At 43.0% G+C, this 27,787-nt stretch overlaps 1 protein-coding gene across 1 annotated transcript in view; it reads left to right on the top strand.

Moving 5' to 3' along the window:
* The window catches only part of ADGRV1 (adhesion G protein-coupled receptor V1), a 1,990,932-nt gene that overhangs the window by 435,726 nt on the left and 1,527,419 nt on the right, over positions 1-27,787 (top strand). The window contains exon 24 of the mRNA XM_085632468.1: positions 11,583-11,785. Within this exon, the coding sequence (XP_085488594.1) occupies positions 11,583-11,785 (203 nt within the window). The remainder of the gene's footprint in view (positions 1-11,582; positions 11,786-27,787) is intronic.

Here is a 27,787-nt window from a genome sequence, read left to right on the forward strand (position 1 = left end):
AGGGCTCAGTGCTGAGCCCCACATTTGTAATATTTGTATGGCTTCAGTGCGGCAGGAAGGTTTGTTTTAAAGCCCCCAACCACTTCCTTGCACCTACAAAATCTGCATTGGCTACCTGCAAGGCCCTGTGTCTAACCCACAAAAGGCACAACAAGATGAGTTCTATTCACATATGTAACAATTTCTCTACCAACACAGGCAGCTGCTATGCCCCTCATCAGTTCTTCTTAAATCTTTAAGAATTTTCAGAGCTAGACAGGCTGGAAACCTTTCTCCTACCTATGTATTAATATATGAATACTCCTCCCACAATTGAGAAGCATCTCAAAGCAGCTAAGAAGAATACAGAGTAGACACTCCAAAACCTGGTTCAATGGCTCCCTAAACAAGGAAAGGCGCAACGTGGCTTGCAGACAGATCATGGAGAATATCTCTCGTCATTGCTCACCTCAAACAAATCAGGTCAAAAAGAAGCTCCTACAATAAGCACATCTGAAGTTCCATAGCAGAATACTTTTGGGCACAACTAGTCAATGCCAAAAACAGACTCAAACGGCAGTTTGAAACCATTAAACAACAAGCAGTCTGAAAATCTAAACCATCACTCTGTAGACACTGGATCTTTGCCTAGCAGAGATGAGTTCTCTGCATATTTCATTGAAAAGACAAGAAGGGTTGAATCTGAGCTGCAACTGGCCTCCCAATTGCTGCTAACCCAGGCCCAGCCCAGTCTCCCACCAGTGCCTCATCATGTTAGTTCCCCCACTGTTGGCTATACTTCTAAAAATAACGCTACCTGGAATGTCTTCAAAATCCAGGATAAAGCTGTTTTACTCAAAACATTAGCAGCTATAAAACCTTCTAACCACTTCAATGATCCTCTGCCCACCAAACTCATCAAACAGCTTATACTTTCCATTCTCCCTGTCTGGTCTTAGATTTTCAATGCATATCTTTGTCAGGGCATGTTTCTTCAATGCTTAAATATAGGACAAGTCACCCCAATTCTAATAAAAAACAAATGCAGACCTGCATGACCTCAACAACTACTGCCCCATCATCAATATCCCAACACTTACAAAACTATTACAGAAATGCATACACCAGCAACTCTGCAACCATATTGAGAAGTTTGAAGTCCTAGATCCTTGTCAATCTGTTTTCATGTAGGGTCATCACACTGAAACAGCTCTGATACACATTGTCAATGATGATTCCCTGAGAATGCTAGACCAGAACGTATCCTGATTGCTTACACTACTTGACCTCTCCTTTGCTTTCGATACGATCAACCATAATAGTATGATTCATCTTCTTGAGAATAGGATTGGGATATCTGGTCCAGTTTTAAACTGGTTCGCCTCATTTCTACATAAGAGAGCCCAAAGAATCAAAGTCAATTAAACCCTATCTGACATTATACTCCAGTCACAATTAGAGTTCCTCAAAGATCCACGTTCTCACCCACATTATTCAGCTTGCTCATGGAACCTCTTACTGACCTTCTGAAGCACTCAAACATTCATTACCACATGTACGCTGATGACACACAATTGGATTTGAAAATTGCCTCTCCCAAAATATCAAAGTGATCAACTGCACCTTACTGAAAACCCAACAATGGCTGACCCGCAATCACCTAATGCTTAACACTCTCAAAATAGAATTTCCCCTGATCGCCCCCCCTCCAAAATCACTTGGCCCCTATAGAAGAATGGCTCAAACAACTGAGAGCCCTTAACTGCACCTCACATGTTATCAACTCTATTGGATCATTAGTTATCACCGTAGCCAAATTCCTGAATATGCAAGATAATATCAGTGCAACTACTAGGGTAGCCAACTACCATCTGAACATACTAATGAAAAGCAACCCCTTCTTGCCCCCTGATGACTTTCAATTTGCAGTCCCAGTCCTAGTCATTGGCTGGCTAGATTACAGGAGTGCAGGTTTTCCCAAGGTTAAGCTGGCTCGACTAAGAGCCACATTGAACTCAGTTGCTAGGCTCATCACAGGATCCAGAAGATTCAACCACATTACAACCAGCTCTAAACCATCAAAAATGGATCCTGTTTGAAGCAAGAATCCAGTTGAAGATAGCTTGCATGACACACAAGGCCCTTCATGACAACACTCCTGTTTACCTAGCCACAAGACTATAACTTTCTTATGGGAGTCGGTCCTTGAGAAGTAGTAACTCCTTAGTGTTGAAACCACAGAGGTTAAACAAAAAGAAAACTTACAACCACTCCTTCTGTGGTCTAGCCCCATGAATTTGGAACGCTTTGCCACCTAAAACCAGGACAAACCCCTCACTACCGGCTTAAAAAATGAAGTAAAAATGCTTCTGATGAATAGATTCCATCAGGAGCGGTCCTAAATTCACTTAGCTTGTCTATTTGCATGTTTGTCTACTCTGGTCCCCTGATCGACCAGGGTGATTGGTATATTGTATCTATATTTGCATTGCTTCTTACATATGCCTTCTTACTTTTTCTCATGTATGTATGATCTGAGCACTAGATGCACATCACTCAGATACCCTGACGGGTCACATTTGCACTTTATAAAACTTAATAAATAAACAATTCATAATCATTTTTTTAAACAGTTTAACACTTGGCTTTTTCAGCCTTCCCGCCCTTTAACATCCCACCTCTCCCCTTGTGATATATATCTGTAGTATCAGGATGCCTTTAGGTTGCTGCTCGTGCTTTATTAATTGGTTTCATTCGTTCACTAATCAGTGACTGGAAGACGTAGGCCTCATGAGGGGAGAGACAGCTCTACTTCACTCTGTAAATGCAGAGTTCACCTAGAACTCTGAAAACATTACTGTGGTGGTGAAAGTAGTAGAGATGAAAATTTAGGAACTAATTAATCGTGTCTTGTGGGTGAAATAGAAACTGGTGATGACCATTGGTATTGCACAGAAGCTAAAGCCTGAAATCAGATTTCACAGAAAGTTGGAGGACATGTCCTTCCTTAAAGGCTCTGCTATTGATGTCCTTTGAAAAGATTGTCTGGTATATGATGTCCACTAGTTAAAGTGGGCACCTTACACTAGTCCAAACAACCCTTATGGTGATTTAAGTGGTCAAAGATAACCTTAGAAAGCAAGCCAAGTGGTAGCTCTGAAGAGCAGCCTTCAGGCTTAGTCTTGAAGGAATTTTAAGCAGCTTGTTTTACCTGAATGCAATCTTATTGTATTGGTTAAATTAAAGGAGAACCCCACAGTAGTTATAAGAATATATAATTAGTATTATAACACACCTTAAATACCTCACAGTATCTGCTACATGCAGATAAACACAAAGCACACAATACTGTATCACAGAAATAATCGTAAGTAGCACTAATACACAGTGGGCTCCAGGGGGAGATCAAACCATATACTAAAATAGTGGTATAAGAACCATGACTGGAGTCAAGACAGTGTCTAGAGGATGTAGAATCACTGGGACCCCAGATAGCCACCCATGGTGAGTAAGTAAGGACCCCACGTAGGATGGGTGCAGTGGGAGAACACGACCGCATGCTACGTGCAATTCAATGGAGAGCCGCGGTTGCAGTTTTGAAGTTTAAGGACCCTTCCCAGTGGATTACGAGGAAACCCTTTGGAACAAACAAGGTTGGAGAGCCACCTCTAAGTACCAGAGCTACCTATCCCAGGGAAGCCGGGTGCATAGGGCTGAAGTGGCATTCAAAACCGCTGTCGTTCTCAATGGGAGTCTTCAAAGAAATGCCACTGCTGGAAAGAAGAAAAGTGTCCGGTGAAACCCACAGGTGGATTCTTGAAGGAAGGAACCTGAAATGAGGGGACTGAGTCTGGGTCACTCAGGAGTGACCAGGGCCTCAGTAGACGAATGCCCACCGATGTTGGGTGCTTCAGGTGTGAAGATGGAGACCTTGACTCTACAGCTGCAGGGACCAGGAGAGGTCGAAGATGACCAGGAGCTGGAAATGAGCTGTCCCACAAAGGATGTTGAGTGCTGAGGGGTCGGTGTCCGGTGGGAGCACCAACAAGCCTTGGCAGCGGCAACCCATGATGAAGGTCGAGGAAGGTCACGGTCTATCCCAGCAAGGTCCAGGAGACTCACCACAGGAAAGGGAGTCAGGGCAGGCCTGGAGCAATCAGGGGAGCCCAAGGAAATCAGTGTTGTCCCTCAAATGGACCCACAGGCCGAAGGCACAGGAGTTCCAAGGGGACCTCTAGCAGTTTCACAAAACAACAGCTTGTAGGGCACAGAGTATGAGGAGGCTGAAGTCCTTTGTATGAAATGTGAGCAGAGGTTGGGGATATCGATAGCCCAGTGCACGAAGTTGGGGAACACAACAAGCATATGCACTTGCAAATGTACGTGATGCACAGGGGTTTCGGTTATGCGGTCCCCACGAGGGATACTGGCCTCAAACTTACTGAGAGGGTAGCTCAACCTCAAGGAATGTAGGAACCCACCTCCTGTGTTGCTGGAGCCTTCGGAGTCCACAGGAGCTCAGGATCAGCAGACCAGTCAGTTGCATTATGGTGCCTGCAAACGCAGGGGAGTGACTCCTTCTCCCCAAGGGAGATACTTCAGTTGTCCTTGATGCTCCTCGGGTCCTGCATGGAGCCTGTATGGTGCACGGGCACAGACGATGCTTTGGACGGATAGGGAGACATAGTCGGGCCCAGTCAAAGTCCAGTGAAGTCCAGAGTGTCCAAACGGTCGAAAGTCAGTGTTTTCTTTATCATAAGCTTGTCCACATCGAATCTAGGGTCCTACGGCCAGGGAAGCCCCTTTGTACCCACAGGAGAGGGTTGGACAGTTTCAGGGGCCCTCCCTGGGGAGGGTCAGGACACTGGGGAGGTTACTCCCATGTCCTTTGTCCAGTTTCGCGCCAGAGCAGGAGCCAACGGCTCCCAGGACTGGTTTGAACTGGACTATGCACAGGGACACCAAATGTGCCCCTCGTGCAGACTTTCAGGCACTTTGGAAGTGCACCCACCCAGCTCTAATACAATAAATCCTGTCTTGGAGGTGGTCACACCTTCCTGTGACAGGATACGTATTGTGCTGCCTTTCCCTACTCAAGCTTGGCTTAGCAGCAGGAAGGCAAGAATGTGTCTCTGGTTGGCAGCAACCATTTTGTGATGTCCGGGTCAAGAAGGCTGGTACCGGGAAGACCAGGGACCCCACGAAGCTTGGTTCTGAAGTGTGGAATCATACCTTCCACACCAGTTACCAGTATGGAGGTATGATTCCAAGGTGTTTGATACCAAACACAACATGGTTTGTTGCAGCCGTTTTCGAGATAGCATTTTACGCGAGCATATAATGCACCTCTACCTATATGTCTGCCTGTGTCTCTGACAACCCGGGAGAATGGTCTGCAAAGGCTGCAGGGGTGCTCTGTTCATGCAGGGGCACCCTCCCACATAAAACCCAGCACCCTGCCTTCAGGATTGTCAAGCCCTGCTATAGATGTGACTTATAGGTTTTATGTGTAGTGACCTATAGTTATAGTAAACCTATATCTAAAGTAAGTGGTGCATGCACCATCTTACATAGGCTGCATTAGCATGCCTGTAGTTCCATTTTGCATGGTCTCTCATGGGTGGCATAATACATGCTGCAGCCCATGGGAGGCCTCTGGGGTACCTATGCCCTGGGTACATGGGTACCATATACTAGGGACTGACAAGGGTACCGCAGTATCGAATCTGGAGTATACCTAAGTACATGACATAACAATTAAAGGAGAAAGCAGATAGACTGGGATTCTGATTAGCAGGATCCCAGTCAGACTAGTCAAAAACAGTGTAACATCAAGCAAAAAGTGGGGGTATCCATAAGAAGCAGATCCTACTTTCCTACATGTCCTTTGAAGTTTGAAAGGGAAGTTGAAATGTCAGATAATCTGAATAAGAGTACTCCTCTTATTTAGCATGTTGGGTGACCCATTGTCACTTTCTAGGGATCCACTGATGTTTTTGATGGAGAAGGTCTTGGGGCATCTGTTACAGCCTGAGAAGGAGTGTTGTCTGCATTTGTTGCGGAGGGCCTTTATGATGTAAGGATAGACACACTGCCAAGCAGAACTGTATTGGAGATACCTCATTCTGAAGATATGTGAGACAAAGATCTGTGTAAGAAATTGGGTTACTGGTTGAGGTGGTTGAAACCCTACTCAAGCAGAAACCACAACACTTGTCAGGCTGAAGTCACAAGCAAACTCCAAATTAACCTGTGCTCAACCCCCTAGTAGCTTTGCACAGAGCAGGCACGCTTAACTTAGAGGCAATGTGGAAAGTATTTATGCAGCTCTTCAAAAAGTGATAAGGTGAGAATACAACAAAAGAAAAATCCCACACCAATGTAGAACGATAGAGTGCATTTGAATAAATATTTCAAGACTACATTGACGAAAATCCAATCAGTAGAAACGGTGATGTGCAATTTTAAAGATTTCAGTGAATATAGTGCCAAAAAGCACAAAGCTCCAATTGTGGATATCTGGTCATGCTAGACAGGGAAAAAGTCACAAGAACAAGCTGACCGCGATGGAGCATGGACCAGCTACAGACACCCAGTTAAGCCCAATGAACAAGCGGATCGTAAATCCTGCTTGCAAAGAGTTGCAGAATCCTGCACCAAGGCTGCATCATGCACTTGAGGCGATGAGAGGTCCGGGTCAGAGATGCATTGTGCAGCGTCTGTTTGCAAGGCTGGAATGCGAGGCTCTGCTTCGTCGTCAAGGAGGCCATTGACAAGGGTTTTGCGATCCAAAGTTCTGTTTCGAGGATACCTTGCACACTAACTGGTTTTGAAGAAGCTGCAGGGCTTGCGATACGGAGTAGTGTGTCATTGTCGAGGCTGCTGTGGATGAGAGGCTTACAGTGCAAAAGCCTGCATCAGGGATGTTTTGGCATCGGCAGTTCCAATAAGGCTACAGGCTGCAAGGCAAAATCCTTGTGTCAGGAAAGCCCTGCAGCAGAGACAATGCTTTGGTTCTGTTTGGGGTTGCACCGTGCAGCAGAGGAGGTGCATGTGTTGGTTCTGCTGGATCCACAAATGGGCTGGTAGAGCACCAACTCCGAGGGGCCAAGACGAGGTAGCACCACTTGGAAGGTAAGACTCACTGATGGCAGAGTCCAGCTGCTGGGTTAAATGTTGTTGGAGCCTTATGTCCCTGAGGCTCTATTCAGGAGGCCTGCCAACTAGCCCTTGAAGTCACTCCAGGGTCCTGGGTTGAACAGATGTAGGTCTAGTCTTTCCCACGCAGTAAAATAGGACAGCAGGCAGTAGGTCAGCACAGCAGAAAAACAGTCCTTCAGAGTAGCAGTTCAGCAGAGTTGCAGTCCTTTCAACAGCACAGCAGTCCTTCTTCCTGGCAGAGTCCGCAGGTCCAAAACTGTTCTGAAGGTTTGGGGGTCAGAGGTCCAACATTTATACCTGGTGCCCACTTTAAAGTGGAGAAAACTTCTAGAGGTGTCCATCCCCCCGAGGTGTCAGGCATCCCCTTCTTCTCCCTCCTGGTCCCAGCTTGTGTGGGGTCACAAAAAACAGTGACAACCCTTTTGTGAGCATGCTCAGGCAGAGCATTTGTGAACTTGAAAGAGTGGTAGGTTACAGCTCCTCCTCCTCGTTAAGCCATAGTAGGCCATCCAGCCAACACCTAGCTTCCCTTTGTCTGACTGCCCGTGGAGCAATACAAAAAGACTAGGTGCCAGATACACCTAGTCATGTGACCCAGGAACAGGCTAGCTTGAATAGGCTGTAGGCACCAAATATTTAGGACGAGAAAATGTCAACTTTCTAAAGGTGCAATTTTTAGAGTTCTGATTGAAAATCCAACTTTACCTATAAAGAGGGCTTTTAATTACAATTCTTTAGACATCAAACTCGACTTACATACCGGCTGCCAATTGGAAGTTACAACTTATTAAATGCAACAAGGTAACTCCAATGTTATTCTATGAGAGGTAGTCCTTGCAGTAGTGAAAAAAGAGTTCAGTTGTTTTTTACTACCAGGGCAAGTAGAACTGAAAAGTACATCTCCAACTTTTTTTAATACACTGCACCTGTTTTGATTGTGCCTATCAGATAATCTTCCACACGGTAGCCCAACACCCGGCGCAGTGAAAACACTTTAACACAGCACCTTTAGAAAAGGGTTTTATTTTACAAAAGGCAGGAACTCTCTCTCTTTTGAATAAGGCTTGGGGTTTATTTTACACAATGCTCTCTAACAAAAGCTTTCCCAGATGTCAAATGCAAAAGATTCAAATATACAAAGAGATATGTATATACGTTTATATGCAAGCAATAACCTAAATATAATGCATGAATAATACTGATTAATAAACAAGCTGCAAATAATATGAGATAAGACTCAAGCAAATATACTGGACGCCCTGAAAGAGATCAGAAAGCTATATATAAATCAAATGAGTACTTTGGAGGTGCACCTTGACTCACTCACACATAACATAACATAACATAACAGGAGTATTTGTAAAGCGCACGATTACCCGTAGGTGTCCTGGCGCTGAATAACAGATGTTTCTTTTTACCCAACTCAATGGTACTCATCACAAAGAAAACACACTCACTCACACATCAAATGATCACAGCCACTGGCTCACATCACAATGGCAATAATCAAAACTCAATACATCGCCTGGTGCAAAACACCGCATCTCAGACTGGGGACGTAAACAGCCGTGATTGAGATCCTTCAGCAACCAGGGTACATATCGAGATAGATTCGTCCACCCTTGCTCGGATTCCAAACTCCTGGTTTCCAAGTTCACAACCCTCAGCTTTAAACACACTAGAAAGTTCGAGAAAGACCTCCCCCTGGAGGAATCGTACCAGAACTGGCCAAGTTCCAAGCAAGCATTCCCACAGCAGAAAGGAGCTCTTACGTCCCCTTCTTCAAATCTCTCATGTTCCAGCCTCTATCTTCACGAAGCTCACAAGGCTATCAGAATACATAATAAATCCCTCACCAAAACAGAAAGACCTTGAACGTGCATAACACAAGCAACTTGCAAGCGCTGCTGTGCACACAGAAAAGCTGAAGCAAGGCAAAGCCAGGGAAAAAGAATGACATGAGGCCATGTCAAAGCCAATAGTAATTCTCAAAATTCTGATAACCCAAACAACTTGCATGTGCTTCTGTGCACGCAGAAAAGCTGAAGCAAGGTAAAGTTAGAAAACAAGATGACATGAGGCCATGTCAAAGCCAATAGTACAACACTGATGTATGCATCACTGCCCACAACACTGCACATTGAAACCAAAGAGTACATTCCACACCTCTCTCTCCCTTTCATGCTTTCAAATACACATCCCACACGCTCTGCTCTTGGCAAGGCTCTTTTACTCCGTGACAGCTCCCACTGAAAGACAGCAAGATTACAAGAACAAAACTTTTAAGAGAAGCAGGCATATGCAGGACATCGTACTTCCAGGCTAGGATGAAATAACACACTAAAGTCAGTTAAAATAATGGTAGTCAAAGGTCATCACAGGGTCTTAAACCACAATAGTGCCTCTAGCACTACAGCACCCTGCCCCTGGGCTGTTCAGGGCCTACCTTAGAGGTGACTTATATAAAAAAGAAAGGTTGGGGCCTGGCTGGGGACTGGCAAAAGGTTTATTTCTCCAGGTCAACGTTGCAGTTTAACACTGCAAACACAGGCTGAAATGGTAGCCCTGAGACATGTTTAAAAGGCTAATAGAGTGAGTGGCACAATGAGTGCAGCAGGCTCAATAAAAGCATTTAATTTACAGGACCTAGGCATGTGCAGTACCATTTTACTAGGGTTTTAGAAGTACATTAAATATGACAGTTGGGTGTAAGCCAATTCTACAAATTTAGAGGAGAGAGCACAAACACTTTAGCACTGGTTAGCAGTGGAATAGTGAGCAGAATCCTAAAGCCTGCAATCTGTAAACAGCGATTCATGGTAAAATGTGATTCTGGGCGAAGTTTGCCTTCTGTTCTTTCTCAACAACATAACATGGAAAAGGGCTCTACTGGAGAAACTGTCTATGGGACTCTGATATGGGTTGGTTTTCCACTTCTTCCAGGGTCGAAATCCAAAACAATAAATGAATCGTTTCATGAGATGAGAGCCTGACTTTGGAAAGGACGTGAACCTGGAATTCTTGTGTACATGACTTCAGCTCAGTGGAGTGTGACCTAATTGGGATGGGGTTTTGTGAGATTGTCCTGAGACAGGGAGGCTGGGTGTGGTTTTCCTTGTTGAAGGGAAGGCTAGGGAGTTGAGAATTGTCTCACTCACAGTTTGGGATTTTTCCCAACGGTTTTGTATATTACCTCTCTACTTTTCCTTTTCTTCCCGTGCTTAGACCCAATGTTGCCTCTGAGACAAGACAGGCAGAAATTGTCTTTAACAAAGTATGACATAAAAAAGTATAACAAAAAACATAATAAACGGCCATTAGTGTGTCTGCACATGTTAACATACACTGGCATTCAATTGAATTTTTGCACTTTCCCAATTTAAAGTATACGAGTATTGCACAAGACAATAGTTTGGGAGCCAATGCTAACCCTATTGGCTTTGCCAGTGCTTGGTTCTTAAGGCAGGAACAGGTCGACGGATTTCCAATAATGAAAAGAGGGGTGAAACGCTTTAATCATATGTACCCTGGAAGCTAGTTATGTCTCTTTAAACATCCTATACTTGAAATGACAAACATAATTCTAAATGTAATTTTATCTAAAAGCCTTATAATGATAAATATGAGTAGTCCTTACTATGATCGCACACGCAATGTAGAATACCACAGTAACAAAGACAATTAAGCAGAAACTGCAAAAAGGCGTCCAAAGGACTTCACAGTTTTTTTTAACTCGGTATGATGTAATCTGAATTGGATGTCCATGCACTTCTAAATTCAGTGATAGTGCGCAGGCACTCGTTCGTTACAACACGCTGGATAACAATAAAATGTAAAAGGGGACATGACACTATAAATTAGGTTTGTAGTAATTTAGTTATTTGCAAACATACAAATTCATTACAAATTTGTACAACAGCTTGAAGTTTTCCCAAAGCCAGTTGATAGCCACAGATAAGTAAATAATTGATGTATCATTATCCTCAGAGGCAGAGGCATGACAATACGCAACTAGAACCACATACATTATACAGTGATGAATTTGAAACAGAAAACTCACAGGCCAATGTAGAAAGGGACATTAAAATAAAATGAAAAGAAAATTATGGCAGTCACAGAAAAAATATTGTGGGTCAGTATGAGCACAACACCAAACTGCATGATGTTTGTCAAAAGTCTAAGAGAAGCTAATTTTGCAGTTTTTGGGTAGTATTTTAAAATATTGTCCTTCCAGCATATATATATTCATTAAGGAATAGCCATTATAGAAACTATATCACACCATAACCTCGAGTGTTACAGAAAATGTATTAACGTAAAATGAGATTTGCCAGGAAACCCTGTTTGTATTACCAAGTAAACAAGGTTAGTTTTGGACTAGTAATGCATATTTATTGTGAACTTTAACAGACGCCTGCATTACGGTCTTTTATTTCCATTAGGGTTACTCCAGTTCTCTGTGGGACCTCCTCCGCAGCCCGGTGATCCTTTGATCCTTCCTGCTGCCACAGCTCCAAGCATTACCGTGAAGGAAGAAATAGGACAGGCCAGGCTGCTGGTAGTGCGGGCCCAGGGCCTTCTGGAGAGAGTGATGGTGAACTACAGGACTGTCTCAATGACCGCTGTCAGTCCTGATGATTATAGAGTAAGTAAAACTAATAATGATACGAATATGACTTCCATTCCACCGTGGACATGCAATTGCAGCATATGGATGTTGAAATATAGCATAGAAAACCTGTCAATTAGTTTTATTTGTTTTCCACATTCCCTTTCCAGGATTGAATGTTATCAATACTGAGGATCATATTTTACCCTAAAAAGTCTGAAAAATCTAAACTATATTTTCCAACGTTTTCAATGATGATTTTAAACTTTGTAAAACTCCAACTTTGCTTTGATATCTTTAGAAAGGGCCTTGTATTGCTGCTAATTTGCTTTTTTAACTTTAGCAGGTATAATGACTATTTGGAGTGTTTAAAAGAAATGGACTTTTTGTCTTAAAGACCATTCAGTATTATTCTCCATACTTCCCTCACTGAAGCATTATGACAGTCTGCTCCCTTCGAAAACAAGCGTTCTCAAAGTCAATAGGTCTCACTTTTGACAATGTATTTTTTCATAGATGGGCACCGAGTGCGCTCACCTACTTACAAGTACATACAAGCAAACATGATTCAAACTCTGCTTATATATTAGCCGTGTCTAGCACTTTTTGGGTTGTGCATTTAATTGCATTTGTAAAGTGATTCAGCTTGACTTGTTTTATTGCTATTGTCTTATGTGTGAACTGATGATGATTTGCTTAATGATCGTAGCTATTTCTATAACCAATGTAATATATGCTTTCAGCTATATTGAATTATTATGCAATAGTCCAGCTCTTGTTATTGCCGTGGTAAATGCTACATTTTGCTGGCACTGTAAACGTACCTCCACCAATAAAATAGAAGGATATAAACTAACACTCAACTTGTTTTGTTCTGCTATATTGATTTGTATAGTGATCTAATCACCCGAGAGGGTATCCAGGCACTTGGGCAGGCGTGTGGTTCCCAAAGTGTTTATAAGAAGAGCCAGGTCTTCTTCAGCTTATAGCAGAACTGAAGAAGTGAGGAGGAGGCTCTGATGTCTTGGGTGTGAGGTAGTATAATGAGCAACCTCCAGATTTGCTTTTGCAGATGCAGGAAATGTGTGCAAGTGAGAGTGAGGCAGAGCGTCCATATCTGGTGGTGTTATATTTCATATCGGTACCCTCATATAGGCACAGGGAACATCGTACACCTTCCCTATATCATCTTCCCGTTATTTCATATGAACGAGCCTTATAAGGACATAACTCCAAATAAGGACAGAATGCCTTATAGGGACATCACGCCTTATAAGGACTGCGGCCTTTTATGGACTAAACCTTTTACCTGATTCCATACCGAGGGTGGGTTTTTCCCAATCGATATTGCTAAGATGTCATCCTTAGCACATATGAATAATTGGTGTGTACACACTCCAGGAGGTATCCTTCACCTCTCCCATCTACGCACAAGGTTTGATCCCCAACGTCATCCTCATACTGAACAATGGGTAACACACGTACATAGACTGTATCAATACAGCACCTCTTGCTACCAAAGAGCAGGAGGGAACCGAGTCTTCAAGACCGACACACTGACCAGAGACGCTGCAGCTCCGGAATGCCATCACTCCAGCTGACCGTGGTCTGACGATCCCTTGCGGGGTTTCCAGCTCAGGTCCAGGACGAAGTCCCACAATCTCACTATTCAGGCATGGGGGATCGACTCAATCCTAGCGGGATTCTTGGCTCTTAGGCTCTTAGACTCTGTAGCACCTACTTCCATGCTAGGTACACTCAGGTACATCTAGACAGGCATCTTAGGAGTACGCACTTTATTTTATAAATGCATTTCATATTCATGTATATGTTCGTGACTGTTGCAAAATGGTAGAACAAGACTATTCCTTTTTATTCACTATACTGCTGGTTCTATATCTCTGCTACTGTGTTACAATTGTAACAGTGCACTTATTTTACATGAGAAGAACTATGGTACAATAAATTCTTATTGTAAAAATGCTTGACTGTTTCTTCTCTGTATCTCTCTGGGAGCAAAACAAGCATGCACAAGTGACTGGGTGAAAAGTACTATCTTGTTTTCACGAGTCTGAGGTTATTGTGTTCTGAGGTTACCAAAAACGAATCCCTCTGATAACAGGAGATTCTAGTGGCACTACAAGGTAGCTAATACAAACCATAGGTTCACATATGCGGCGGGGGTGCACGGAGTCAGTCTGCCACCAGACCCACAGTATAAGGTATCTGTAAACAGCGTAGGTCCTGCATAACAGGGTACAATTGGGACTACACTACAGTGGGTTGGCAAAACTGCATGTGGCTGTTCAGGTGTTGTGGACCTCTGTTGGGTATGGCTTTGTATGTGTGTGTGAAGTTTGAATTGGCTGCGCTTGTGAATGGGGAGCTAATGAAGCTTCTTGCAGTGCGGTGTGATGTGTGTGTGGCATGGGAGGTCGAGTATGAGTCTTGCAGTGGTGTTCTTTATGGTCTGGAGTCTGTGTAGGAGTTGTTTGGAGATCCAGAATAGAGAGTGTTGCCCTAGTCCAGCCTTCTGGTGATGAGGAGTGTTTGTATGACTGTCCATCTGGTGCTCTGAGGGAGCGATTTGAAGATCTTTCATAGAATGCATAGGATGTGGAAGTAGGAGGAGCACACTGCATTGACTTTAGCCATCATGTTGAGCTTGTCACCTAGTATGATATCTAGATTTCTTGCGTGGTCTGGGGGTGTGGGTGTTGGTCCGAGCTCCGATGGCCACCAGGTGGAGTCCATGGAGAGGTCCTGTTGCCTATTACCAGTAGTTCCGTCTTGTCGGAGTTGAGCTGCAGGCAGTTGGTTTGCATCCAGTCTGCTACCATGGTCATGCAGTTGGTGAATTTGCTCCTGGTGATGACTTGCCAAATCAATGCCATCGCCTCCACCTGTTTCAACTCTCTCCACATCCTCCGCAAGACCTTCAAGTGGATCCCACACGAAGCCAGAAAGACCGTCATCCACGCACTCATAACCAGCAGACTCGACTACGAAAACGCCCGCTACGCTGGAATCAACAAATCCCTGCTACACAAACTCCACACCATCCAGAACAGCGCAGCCAGACTTGTCCTCGCCACCCCACGACATGAGCCCATGACCAAACACCTGCGAGACTTCCACTGTCTCCCTGTCGGGAAGAGAGGAACCTTCAAGCTACTCGCCCACGCCTACAAATCCCTCCACAACCTCAAACCCACATTCCTCAATGAAAGAGTCTGTTTCCACGTACCCAAAACAAACCTCCACTCAGCCGAACTCGCCTTATCAGAAGCCCCACAGATCTGCAGAACCAGAGCAGGTGGAAGAGCTTTCTCCTACATCGCCGCCAAGGCCTTGAACGAGCTCCCAGTCAACATGAGATGCTCCCCTACTCTGCGCTCTTTCGGGAAGAGCCTCAAGGCCTCGCTTTTTGGATAACCCGGAGCTGCACCTGCCCCCCCCCCCCACCCGAGCACCAGTGATGTCTTGTGGTTGGATGATGTTGGCAAGCGGTGTTCTGTAAATGTTAAAAACTGTGGGGCTGTGGGACTCCGCATATCAATCTCTTGGTCAGGACTAAGAGCCCGATTTATATATTGACGAAGAGGGTACTCCGTCACAATGGTGATGGAGTTCCCTCCCTGAAAATATAGTGGTCCGCCCAACAAATTTAATTGCAGACAGACTTTAAGTTTGGCCACAACGGAGACTACTGTCTTCATCGCGGCCAAACTTCTCTGACTGAGATGAGGAGTAAGGGCGGTTGAAGAAATGGTTACATATCCGCCAACCCAATTTAAATGGGCGGACATGTAGTTATTTTTTACTATTCCTTACCGTCAAATAAAACCTGGTGGTAAAAAACAATAAAAGCATTCTAATGGTCACTTCACCATAGGAGAAGCCTTCCATGGCAAGGGGAGCATAACTTTTTTTCTTTAAAAAAATAAAACCTCCCGTTTTGGTATTTTCTTATTGAAAAAAAAAGTAGCACTGTTTGCTGCAGGGCTGCATCCTTCCAACACAGCCCTGAAGTAAAAGGTAAAATGCATAGACAAGAAAAGCTGTGACGGCGGTTCCTGACAATGCCTTTATAAATTACCTTCTGCTTGGCAGTTGTTTATAAGCCTCTCCTCAATGGTGACACAGTTATTTACCCATTTAGCCATTCCCATGGCGGAATGGCTGGCCACCCACCTAAATATAAGTCAGACCTTAAGTCCTTTATTAATTCAGCAGCCATAAATTTGAATCTGTATGCTTAAATGTCATAAAGAAGTGGTTTGGGCATATCTGACCCAGCAGAGTCATGAAACAAAGGTATATGGTGTATGGAAAATCTGTAACACAGTGAGTACTTTAATAAAATTACTTTTTTTAAAGTTAAAGTACATACATTAATTAGCAGTACTTTATCTTCTTTTTCGATCAGTATCCACATTCATATTCATGTTGATATGTCTATATTATTTGCCTATTTCTCCTGGATACGTCTATCTTCATATTCCTCGCCTGGATCTGGAAAAGTTGAAATAGCTCTCCTGTGCTGGTAGGTAACACAATGGCTCCAACTCGACTCCATATGTCTCATCATATATGATATCACTGACCTCGATACAGCATCACCCCGGTTCTCTGACATCAGATCCTTTTTCCTGTAAACCTTACATCTGATCTGGAGTTGCTTTCCTCTGAAATGTGAGCTTTAAAACGTACTTCTGCGGTGTCTTTAGGGAAAACAGTGCATACGAAAATGACAGGATCCCATAATTGTTGGTCCTGTCATCGTCTTTTTTCTGCCCCTCATGACACCTACCCTTGCAATTTGGAACCTGTGTATGCCTCCAGGTCAGTTTTAAATTGTGGCTTCATGGACTTGGCACTGGAAGAAAACCTTTTCACATGTAGCGGCTGTCGTGAGCAACTGAGTGCCTCTTCATATCATGTTCTAACGACAGGTGCAGAGGGTCAATGTCAGTCCCACTCCAAGCTTAAGGTATGTAGCATGGAGGATTCTTCTTCTTTTGGATGCCGCTTTCAGTCATGAGACAGGTCTTCTGGTTGGTGGGTATTTTCCCCGACTTCAACCTTAATGTCATCTTTCTAACTGCCTCTTGTTCTGGAGGACAGGTGCCCGGGATCAATATTGGCTCCATTCTGACTCCATGTCCAGTGATGTCAGATCAACTCCTTGCTTTACCAGCTTCTTTTGCTGACCCTGCTTCTAATCAGGCTTTGTTGGCAATGATTGTCGTCCTCTGCCTCACTCTGGTGTGCCTTCAGATCCCAAGGTGCCGACAGTACCTTTATCCATGCTTCTGCTGATGACCTTTACCACTGTTGAAACCTGTCAGATCCTGTTTTGAAGCTACAAGGCTTACAGTTGCTACTGGGCCCCCGACCAAGGTGTTTGAAGTTGTTTCCTACTGGTGTTCTGGGGTCTGTTCTGTTATGACTCTGCAATTTGGGACAAGTAGAACTCTTTCTGCACTTGACTCGCAGGTTAGTGAGGGTGATCAATCACAGGCTTCTCAGGGAAAGAGTGTGGGGGCAGGAGCTCAGACCTCCACAGCTATCCAGCACAACATGATAATGTCCAGCCCAATGCTTATCTTTTATGTAAAATGAAAGTACTCTAATTACACTGCAAATCTAAATAACACTCAATTCAATGAAAACAACACTCAGGGTGTAAACTAAGTTAAATTAACAGTGAGGTTCTATACCACCCTTCTCCCTGTTATCCTCCTGGTATCCCCTCTTTCTCCTGCTATGGTTCAGATCCTGTATCTACTGCTCCAACACAGTATGGGCATAAGCAAGGATTAGGCACAGGTGCAGATGGTTGAATTACTCTCACAGGTTTGTGCAATGTATCTTGTACCCCTTTCAGCAAAAAGTATTAAAATGCATGTCTGCATGCATTTTAGCCTTTGGTCTCTGTGAGTCTTGTCCATCGCCCCCCCCCTGCATACTGCTTGGAATTTCATACCACATTATCATACATACCTCCTCATCGCCACACCATCAGCCAGGAACAACAAAGACTGCTCGAGGAGGAGGTAAACGTATTGCTCCAAAATGGGCAATAGAGATGGTTTCACCAGACAAGAGAGGGTAAAAAGTATATCCTCGACAATTTCTAATCCCCAATAATGATGGAACACTGAGACCAATAGTGAACCTCAGGCCAATCAACCATTACCAATCAACCATTACACCGTGTCAGAGCACTTCAAGAAAAGAATACTGCAAGTCATCATTCTGCTGCTCTGCATAGGAGACCAGTTGACAACCCCCAATCTCAAGGATGCCTACTTCCATTTCCCCATCCACCTAGTACTCCAGTGCCGTCTCTGATTTGTGGTAAGTGAACAACATTATAAGTTCAAAGTACTACCCTTTGGGTTACAACAGTCCCAGGGGTATCTCGCAAATGCCATGCTTTGCTAGCCACACTTCTCTGTGGCAGTGGCAGTTATGTATTCCAATCTCAGAGCAAGAGGCTGATAAAGAACAGCAGCTGACAGCAATATGTAGTTGTGTTGTTTCTTTACAGATTAAGATTCACAGTAAATGACAAGAACTCACAACTCTTTCCTCAACAAACACAACTCTTTTTGTAAGCCATACTCAATACAGTGACAGGCAAAGCCTACTCCAACAGCAAGAGAGTGATATCATTTCAAATGCTGCTTCCCCTTTACCAGACATCACACCCTCTGATAATGAGAACGGCAATGAAACTTCCAGGTATGATGGCAACTTGTCTTTCAGTAGTTCCAAATGCACTCACTACAGTAGTGTCCGGCCAAGAATTGGTTACAAGTGACTGGTTGGTGGGTTGACCTAGTGTGGGTTGAGCCTAGAGTTCAGGCAAATTAAAATGATGGAAGGGCACCAACTTGTTACTGGGCAGGTCATTTATCAACCCTCAGCTGCAGGTGACCATTACCACAGATGCCTCTCATATGGTGAGGAGCAAATTTGAACAACTTGATAATTCAAGGCACTTGGTCTCAACAGCAACAAGAACTGCACATAAAGTTCCTGGAGCTGAAGGAAGAGCAACTAGCATTCAGAGAAAGTTAAACAGTTATTTGCCAAAAGACAGTGCCTATAAGTACAGGACAACATAAGCAGCATGTACTACACCCAGAAGGAGGGGGGCACACATTTGTCATAGCTTTCAACCCTAGCACAAAAAATGTGGCACTTGGCCATCCGACAAAGAGATGTCCACCTCACCGAACATCTTCAGGGCTGGACAGTGGCTTTGTGAACCTGCTAACCAGGACGCATAAAGAAGCACATGAAGTACTTCATCTGTACTTTCAGAGATGGGGAACACCCCACAGTCAAAAATGTATAAGCTTTGACTCTAGGTAACACACATTCATTGTCAATGGAAAATGCTGTATGGATGAATTGGTCAGGGAAATTTGCCTACACTTTTGTACCCATCAGTGGCTAAAGGTGGTGTGGTGCCTTTGAAGGGTACAGAGTCCAGAGGTAGTAGTTTTCATCTTCTTCCACCATGGTCTCTCCTGGCATACCATTTTAAAGCATCCTCATGTGAGAGTGTGTGTCTGATGGGAAAAAACCTGACTGTGGGATATTGGCGTCTATGGGTTTATTGTATGGATTTGTCCTCACTTTTCTAGAGTATGTATGGTTGATGTCATTTTCTTCCTGCTGATATGCTAGTTAGAATGTATTGCCTGGCTGGGGGTCTCTCAGTCTGAGAACGTTCAATACCGCCAATATCCCTCCTCTCTGGAGACTGTTGTGTGATCACTGGCACAGGTTTTTAGCACTGTTTTGTAAGGTTGCCTTTTTTCTCTACTGCAGGTACTTTTTATTTTCAGTCCTGTAAATTCTTGACAAATTTTATGTTTAGTTCTATCTGTATTTGTTTTCAATTTATGATTCGATTTGTCACTGTATGAGTGTGTTCGGTCTTTACAAAGATCATGTTGACGGTGGTAGAGTATTTTTATGGTTTGAGGGTGCAGGTGTTTCCATCTCCTAAGTTTTAGTTACTAACAGTGCGCTAGCTGAGAAATAGTTGTTTTCCCAAGTACACTTTTTAAAAGAAACAAGTGAACCCAAAAAGTCAAAGGGACCAAGGGTACGAGTAAATTTTACAGGAACAGAGGTCCCTTTTAAGAGGAGTTATATTAAGCAATAACAGACAGAGATACAATGATGTCTATTTTTTTGAATTCCAAATGGAGATTTACAAATGTATTTCATCAAACAATATATGAGAACCATAGTAATGGTAGGTACGTAGGTAAAAACAAAAAATCATGTGTCTTCCAAAACTCAGGCATTACACAACATGTGGCTAAAGTACAAGCAATGAAAAGCCACAATTTCAAAAGTATTGTTGCTCATTTAAAACAATAGCAAGTGAACAAGTAAAATCAATGTACTTAAGTCAATGATGTATCGATCCCTACGAGGGTAGAGGGATCATCATCAGGACAGATTGAGTTATGCCTGAGGGAATTCTGCTGATAAAAAAGGAGAGAAGGAAGAGAGTAGAGGCAGAAGAAAGAGTTACACACGTAGCATAGACATGGATTGTCATTAGCCATTGTATGGTGACTCAGAGGCATGTGCTGACTGTTCAAGTGAAACAAGATTCAATAAGGGCGTGTGGGATTGTGTCAAGAGTGCAACACAAGTAACTTAATGGAGTCATGAATACGGTCAAGTAGTGAGGCAACTGTCCACTATAGGTCTGTGAAAATGAAATCAGAATAGGTGTATATACTAACCATGTCTTAGAAGACAAAGCATGCCATCTGGAGAAAACCTGATCTGAAATAGATAGTATGCTCAGTCAGCCATAATTAAACAAGGAATGGCAAGAATAGTCACAATACAATGGCTAATGATGATAATCCTTATCAATGCTACGTGTGTAACTCTTTCTTCCTCCTCTCCTCTCTTCCTTCTTTCCTCTTTAATCAGCAGGCATTCTCTCAGGCATACCTCAATGTGTCTTGATGATGACCCCCTACCCTGGTAGGGATGGATACGTCGTTGCCTTGAGTAAATTGATTTTATTTGTTCATTTTTGTATTGTTTTAAAAGAGCAAAGGTACTTTTAAAATTGTGGCTTATTCATTGCTTGTACTTTAGCCACATGTTGTGTAATGCCTGAGCTTTGGAAGTCACATGATTTCTTCTATTTTCTGCTACATATTGTTCAAGATTTTATGGTTGTCATATATTGTTTGATGAAATAAATTTATAAATCTCCATTTGGAATTTAAAAACATAAACATCATTGTATCTCTGTGTGTCATTGCTTTATATAACTCCTCTTGAAAGTGATCTCTGTTCCACTAAACATTACTTGTTCCTGACTACACTGGCATTTTTCATTGAGCTAGCTTCTGAGACAAATGTTCTGGGGACTAATATTGTGCAATTTATTAATGAGGTGAGGAATCTCCAGACAGATGTATTCATCAGAAGAATAAGTTACTTACCTTCCGTAACAATGTTCGATGTCTATTCTTCTGCAGATTCCTCATGGTTCTGCCAACCTCCCTGTTCAGTATGCACTTGTGTGCTTCTCACGTTCCAAGGTAATTTTCTGCCCTGCATTCCTGTAAATTTTGACACTTTTGTCTCTGCCTCAAAGCTATGGAAAAATGGATGGGAACGAATATCAGTGTGCCGGGTTTGTGCCAAAAATGTCCTGGGACATCAAATCCAGGGAGACACTTGGAGTTGAGTTGGATCCGTGGATCCTTCTACTGGTGCAGGAGATCTGTTTCAACTTTTTCAGAACCAGTCTGACCCCTAGGTAGATTTCTGAGGTGTGAAATCTGTGATAGATAGAGTATCTTCCAGAAACATCTTTATCAGAGGTATGTTAGAGCCTGATTTAGAGTTTGGCGGAGAGGTTACTCAGTTGCACCCACCTCATTTAAAGTCAGACGGGCCTTCAGTATATTGATGCCCGAGACTACTACGTCTCTGCCACTGACGTACATCTCTGACAAAATGGCAAGTTTTCACTGTCTTTTTCTAAAATATTTAAAGTTTGACAAAGAGCTTCATCATGTAAATGGAACAGATGTCCGCTGAGCCAGTGCACATCTTAAAATTTGCCAGTGACGGTACATACAACATGCGCCAAACTCTAAATCAGGCCCTTATTCCTCTGGAGCTAGGATCACGAAGCAGTTGTTTAAATTCTGCTTAAGTAATTTATATTGCCTTTAAACAGAATTATGATAAATAAGCATTTCAGTCTAGATACCTTGTCTGTTTTATTGATCAGTAGCCATCTGTGTGTTCTTATATTACAACCATGTTCTGGCTCTGAAATGTGACCCCCCCCCCCTTACTGTCCATTCACCCATCCAAGGATTATTAGTATTGGGAGCCTTTAAAAAAAATATGGGGACAGATTATTATTTGTATTGCATGTAACTTCAGATTTCAGGGGCTGTATAGCTTATAGAGGGCCACCTCCACTTGCTAGCTGAAGCTAACCTGGCAACATTTAATGATACCCCTGTCAGCAGGATACTTTCTTCACACATAGCTTCCTCTGTGCCCATGCTGTATCAGACCAGTAAAAGAAGCTGCCCCACCCAGAGGCTGGACCCCAGACCAGATCTGGCTTGCGGGTGCATGCAGGCGGGCACATGTGGTGACCCCCTGGAATTGCACCCCCGTTCCTGCACAGTGTGGCATGCATGCCACACTGTGCAGGAATGAGCTGCAGGCACTGTCACTGCGGCATTCTGCTGTTAAGGCTCTCCTATGAGCCTTACACAGATGCTGCTGTGAGACTCCTGCAGCAACACCTGCCCTGGATTACATTTCATCCATCCATTTGAATATTTTTATTTGGCCTATTTAACCATAAAAAAAATTACACTTTACAAATACTTAATACATGATTTGTCCCAAGGTTTTACCATAAAACAGTATACTACACAATAAAAGTCTGCTAAAATATATCATAAAAAGCTAACGTATAAGGGCACTTTTTCATCACCAAGGCAGCAAGGGGTTGCTTATACATTAGCTATACATTTATACAAAATCTCGCATAGACCCCAGATCATAGGTAAGATTGAATTTTCAACCTATGCCATTTCACTCATTGACTCCTGTATAGCAATTAAAAATCTTCCTATTGCACATGCCACATTTAAAAACCTCATATTTGTCAGTAAACTAAGTGCTTGGTCTCTACTGAAGCTTTCATAAACAATAAAAATAGGTTTTAAAAAAAAATTCCGTTCTTCTAAAAAGCGCAAACGGTCCAGCAAAATATGTTCGCTACTGCATTTTACTTGTAGGCCACATGAGCACAGGCCTTGGTCGTTTGACATAAGTAATTTTATCTTCCCATTGATATTACTTGGGTTCAGGCCGACTCTAAATTTCAATATTACATTTCTGAGCTTTGGGTGAGGCATAGCTTCTATATAGGGGAAAACATCATCATTGATCCATCCATTTAACAGAAACTGTGCCGAAGATTTGCTCTTCAAGTAGCATAAGTCTTCTTCTCGTGCCTCCGCGTTAACAATAGCCCGTAACTTCCGCTTAGGGATCTGCTGCATTGATTTCCAAAGATCTTGCTCTATAGTAAGTTTAACACATAACTTATCTAATTAGTTCCTTGCTTGGACCGCCCAAGTAAGATCGCTATTCTCTATTTCTTTCTTACAGAGATATGCTATTTTGGGGGGGCCTTCTCCGTTCAATCTTTTCCAAAAATTAAATGTCGCTTGCATTCCCCGATAGTTCCAGGCTGTGAGATGACATTCTACTCGCACAGCCTGTAACATAGTTGAAGATGGGAGGGCGAGAAGCTGTTTCACACATTTTCCCTCCTCTTGGTTCCAATCTGATTTACCCCCCATAAATAAAACCTCAACACCATATAAAAATTGTGATTGGACCGATGCAGTAAAGGCTGAGAGTATTGGTCGCAGTGATGGGCCTCCATACTTCTGTTTAAATTGTTTAAGACCCCAGACTGTGGAAATGGACCTCGCTTTTAAGGTCTGAATGTGGTCTTTCCAATTTACTCTACTATCAAACCACATGCCCAGATATTTATATTTATCTACTATACCAATTCTAACATCCCCCAGTCTCCAGTAGAAGGAACTTTTTCTTATTCCAAATACCATTATTTTGGTCTTTTCTAGATTAACCGTGAAGCTTTTCTTATTACAGTATTCTAAAAAGGTATCTAGTTTCTTTTGTAATCCTAACTCTGTCATGTCTGTTATCACTAAGTCATCCGCGTATAGCAGACCTGAAATATGGGTTCCCCCCATCTTAGGGCTTAAACCTCCTGCTTTACTCAATGTAGTTGGTAGGTCAGATACAAACAGGGAAAATAACAAAGGGGCTAAAACACAGCCCTGCCTCAGGCCGTTCATTATTGGAATCTTCTTAGATAATGTCCCAAGATCATCCATGATTACTCTAGCCCAATTCTTAGAGTGCATATCCTGGATTAATGAAAGAACTGCTTTGTTGATTCCGAGCTTTACCAACATACTCCACAATATATTGCCATCTACCAAGTCAAATGCGGCTCGGAAATCAACAAAACAGCAAAACAAGCTACCACGCACTTCTATTGCCTTTCTTGCTAATGCCCATAAACTGAGGCAGTGATCAATTGTCGAATGCTCTTCTTTAAACCACCCCTGTTCTATGGGTTTCAGGTCATGCTGTTCTGCCCAGGCTTTCACTACCCCTAATAATATTTTGGAGAAGACCTTTTCTCCCACATCCAGCAAGCTTATGAGGCGATCGTTCTGGGGCATAGCATCATCCTTATTATAGATTGGTCTCATTATTGCTCCCTTCCAACTTTCTGGGAAAGACCCCACCGCAAGAATTTGTTGGAAGGGTGTTTTTAAGAAGCTCGCCCACCAATCTGTATTATTTTTCAAAATAATAGCGGGAAGATTGTCTGGTCCTGAAGCTTTTGTTAGCTTTAAAGATTGAATTGTTTTTTTTATATTTTGAAAGGAAAAGTGTTGTTTTAATTGTTCTAGCTCCTCAGGCTTTACTTTCAGAGTATTCTTCAAAACTGTACCCCTATATAGATTGCTCAGATGGGTAACCCAATCATCCTCACCCACCAAGCATCGCATTTCCCCTTGTACCTTGCCCTCTTTTACCAAATGCCAGAAGGCTCTTATATTGTTTGTGTTTATCACTTCTAACATTGTTTGCCAATTTTTTAATTTATCTTCTAATTTCCTTTCTCTTATATTATTTTTATATTCCGATTTCGCCACTCGAAGGCTCTCTATTGTCTCCTTATCTGGCTTTTTCTTTAACTGTCTTTCCCATTTCCGTACCCTAAGTTTCAAATTTCTGCACTTGTTATTAAACCAGTTCTTTAAATTTCCGTTGTTTTTATGGGTGGGCCCTTTTTTAACTTTTATTTTTAGGCAATTTACCACCTGCTCGATAGTCCGCTTGTACCATATTAGAATTTTTCCTTTATGTGGTACATTACCAGCAGTAGTATAATCAATGAACAAATTATTAATCAATTGCAGGCTTTCCTCGGTCATACGGGTGGTTATGCATCTGGGGTATTCAATCTGCAACGGGATCACTCTTTCTCTTTCTGGATCCTCTTCCATCTTGATGAAAAATTCTAAGGGCCAATGGTCACTACCCTCACTCTGCAGTACCTCAAATTGATCCACATCCTTAAAATGCCATGCATCAATGAAAGCATGATCAATTGGGCAGTTCTGATTCCCTGAGCGGAAAGTCTTCTTTGCCGGGCAATCCAAAGTCGTCCGTCCATTGGCACAGAATAGTCCTATTAATCCAAGGAAATGTACCAAATATTTATCTCGTGCGGCACTACCTACGCCGCCAAAGTTAGCATGAGGAGTATGTGAGGTAGCTAAAATTTCCTTAAACAATTTATCACTAAGGGATGGTTCTAATTTATGGTTAAAATCTCCTAAAATCATTATCAAATATGCTGCTTTCGTCATACATATAGATTCCAAATCTTTCTCTAGCATGCGCAATTGAACTTCATAATCTGTTATTACTCCTGGTTGAATATATACATTTATCACAATAATTTGTCTTTTTATCTTGGTCCCACTGTAGAGTTCTACCTGGCATGCCAGTAACCACCTACAATTCACATTTAGCTTAATTATTTTATTGACTTTTTTTACTGATACCAGAGTACCTGGATTACATTCATAATCCGGCAGGTGGGCGCATGATGGGCTTGGCGCTCTTCCTGTTGGCGCGGCAGTGGCAGGCTGAGAAGAGGACGACCAAACTTGTAATAAGGCCCTAAGTCTCAATTGTCAGTCAGCTAACATACTTTTATTCATAAGCTTACCCTACCCTAGTGTTACTCTAAAGTCCACAGGGTTGAGTACTTAATGTATGAAAGGTGAACATATTAAATAAAATGTAAGTCACAAGATGGAAAAGTTGGCTTAACTAGCCAACTCCCTCTTTTCCGAAAGTTTCGTCATCTGACCACTCCCCACTTTGGGCGATCTACGGTGTCCCAGACCATCTAGGTCTCCATCACATTGCAATCAGCCCTTTGTATCTTAAAGGGCCCAGTATCTGCAGGGGTAGATTCAGGCTATGAGGACACTTGTCATGCCCAATCCTTAAAGCAGAGGGAGTACAGAGATATTTCTTCTGCAGCTGCAAAGACTTATCACCGGATGACTCAGTCTCGCATGTATGAAGTTGGTTACAGAGCTGGGAAACTCCTTGCCTGGCTCGACATGAGGTACAATGCCAACCGTTGGGTCCATTAGATACTGACAAAGCAAGGTGAAAGGGTAAACAATAGCCAACAATAGCAAATGCCTTTGTGGCCTACTATGAACAGTTATATTCACAAGCGCCCATGGCCTCAGCAGAAGAATCCCATGACTTTTTAGCCGATATTTGACTCCCAGGTCTCTCTGAATCGGAAACGATATCTCTGGAATAAGGCCTGACTAAAAATGAAGTAGCACAAGAAATCCATGCATTAAACTCCGGTAAGGTGATGGCCCCTAATGGTGTGCCTATCGAACTATACAAACTCAAGGCTCCCATAATTACCCCCCCCCCCATCTGATCGTATGTTTCAGGAAAGCAGTGATTCAAGTTCACCCCAAAGGACAGTGACTGACCAGTATAGTGGTTATTCATAAACCTTGTGAGCTGGCAAACAATTGTGCCTCCTATTGACCCATTTTGTTATTAAATACAGGAGTCAAAATTCTGGCAAAGCTGCTTGAAACTTTTTGCCAAGTCGGAGTACAGCTCTTAATTTGCTACGCTTACACAGCGATCTTGGCTGTGCTGCTGAGCTGTGTGAAGATGCCCTTGTGCTGTCACTAGATGCACGTATGGCATTCAATTCAGGTGGATGTCCCTTTCTGTTTGAAGTGCTTGCAAAAATGCGCTTTGGCCCATGTTTTGTGGGGCGGGTATGGCTCCTCTATACTAACCCTCTGCCCAGGTGATAGTTAACAGAGGCATATCTGGGGTGTTTCGATTACAACACTAGGCAGGGTTGTCCATTATTTCCCGTAATCTTTGCACTGGTCCTGGGACCGCTAGTGGGCTGGATCAGACGGGACCCCTTAGTGCGCAGGATAGTGGTCCTGCACGCATTGCCATTAAAAAGCTAACTAGGGGCATGTATGAGGGGGAATAGCCCTTCCAGATGTACAACAGTATTTTTGGGAGGTACAACTCTCTGTTTTCAATCAGTGGGTTCATCTTCCATTGTCAGAACCAGCCTACCGATACAACAGACATACCCTGAAACCGGGAGGCTACCTCAGTCATTAATGGTGTGCAACAATGAGAACTCCTGGCACACAGCGCTTAATGCTCTGGGTTGGTGCAATAAGATTACACAGGCACGCCTGTCTGGGAAACAGCGCAATTGGGTACAGTGGTGACACACCCAGGTTTCAATAAATGGGACCTCATTGGCCCTTCCAAGGTTGGGGACTTATGGGCAGATGG

Source organism: Triturus cristatus, chromosome 2_1 (assembly GCF_964204655.1).
Source record: "Triturus cristatus chromosome 2_1, aTriCri1.1, whole genome shotgun sequence".
Classification (NCBI taxonomy): Eukaryota; Metazoa; Chordata; class Amphibia; order Caudata; family Salamandridae; genus Triturus; species Triturus cristatus.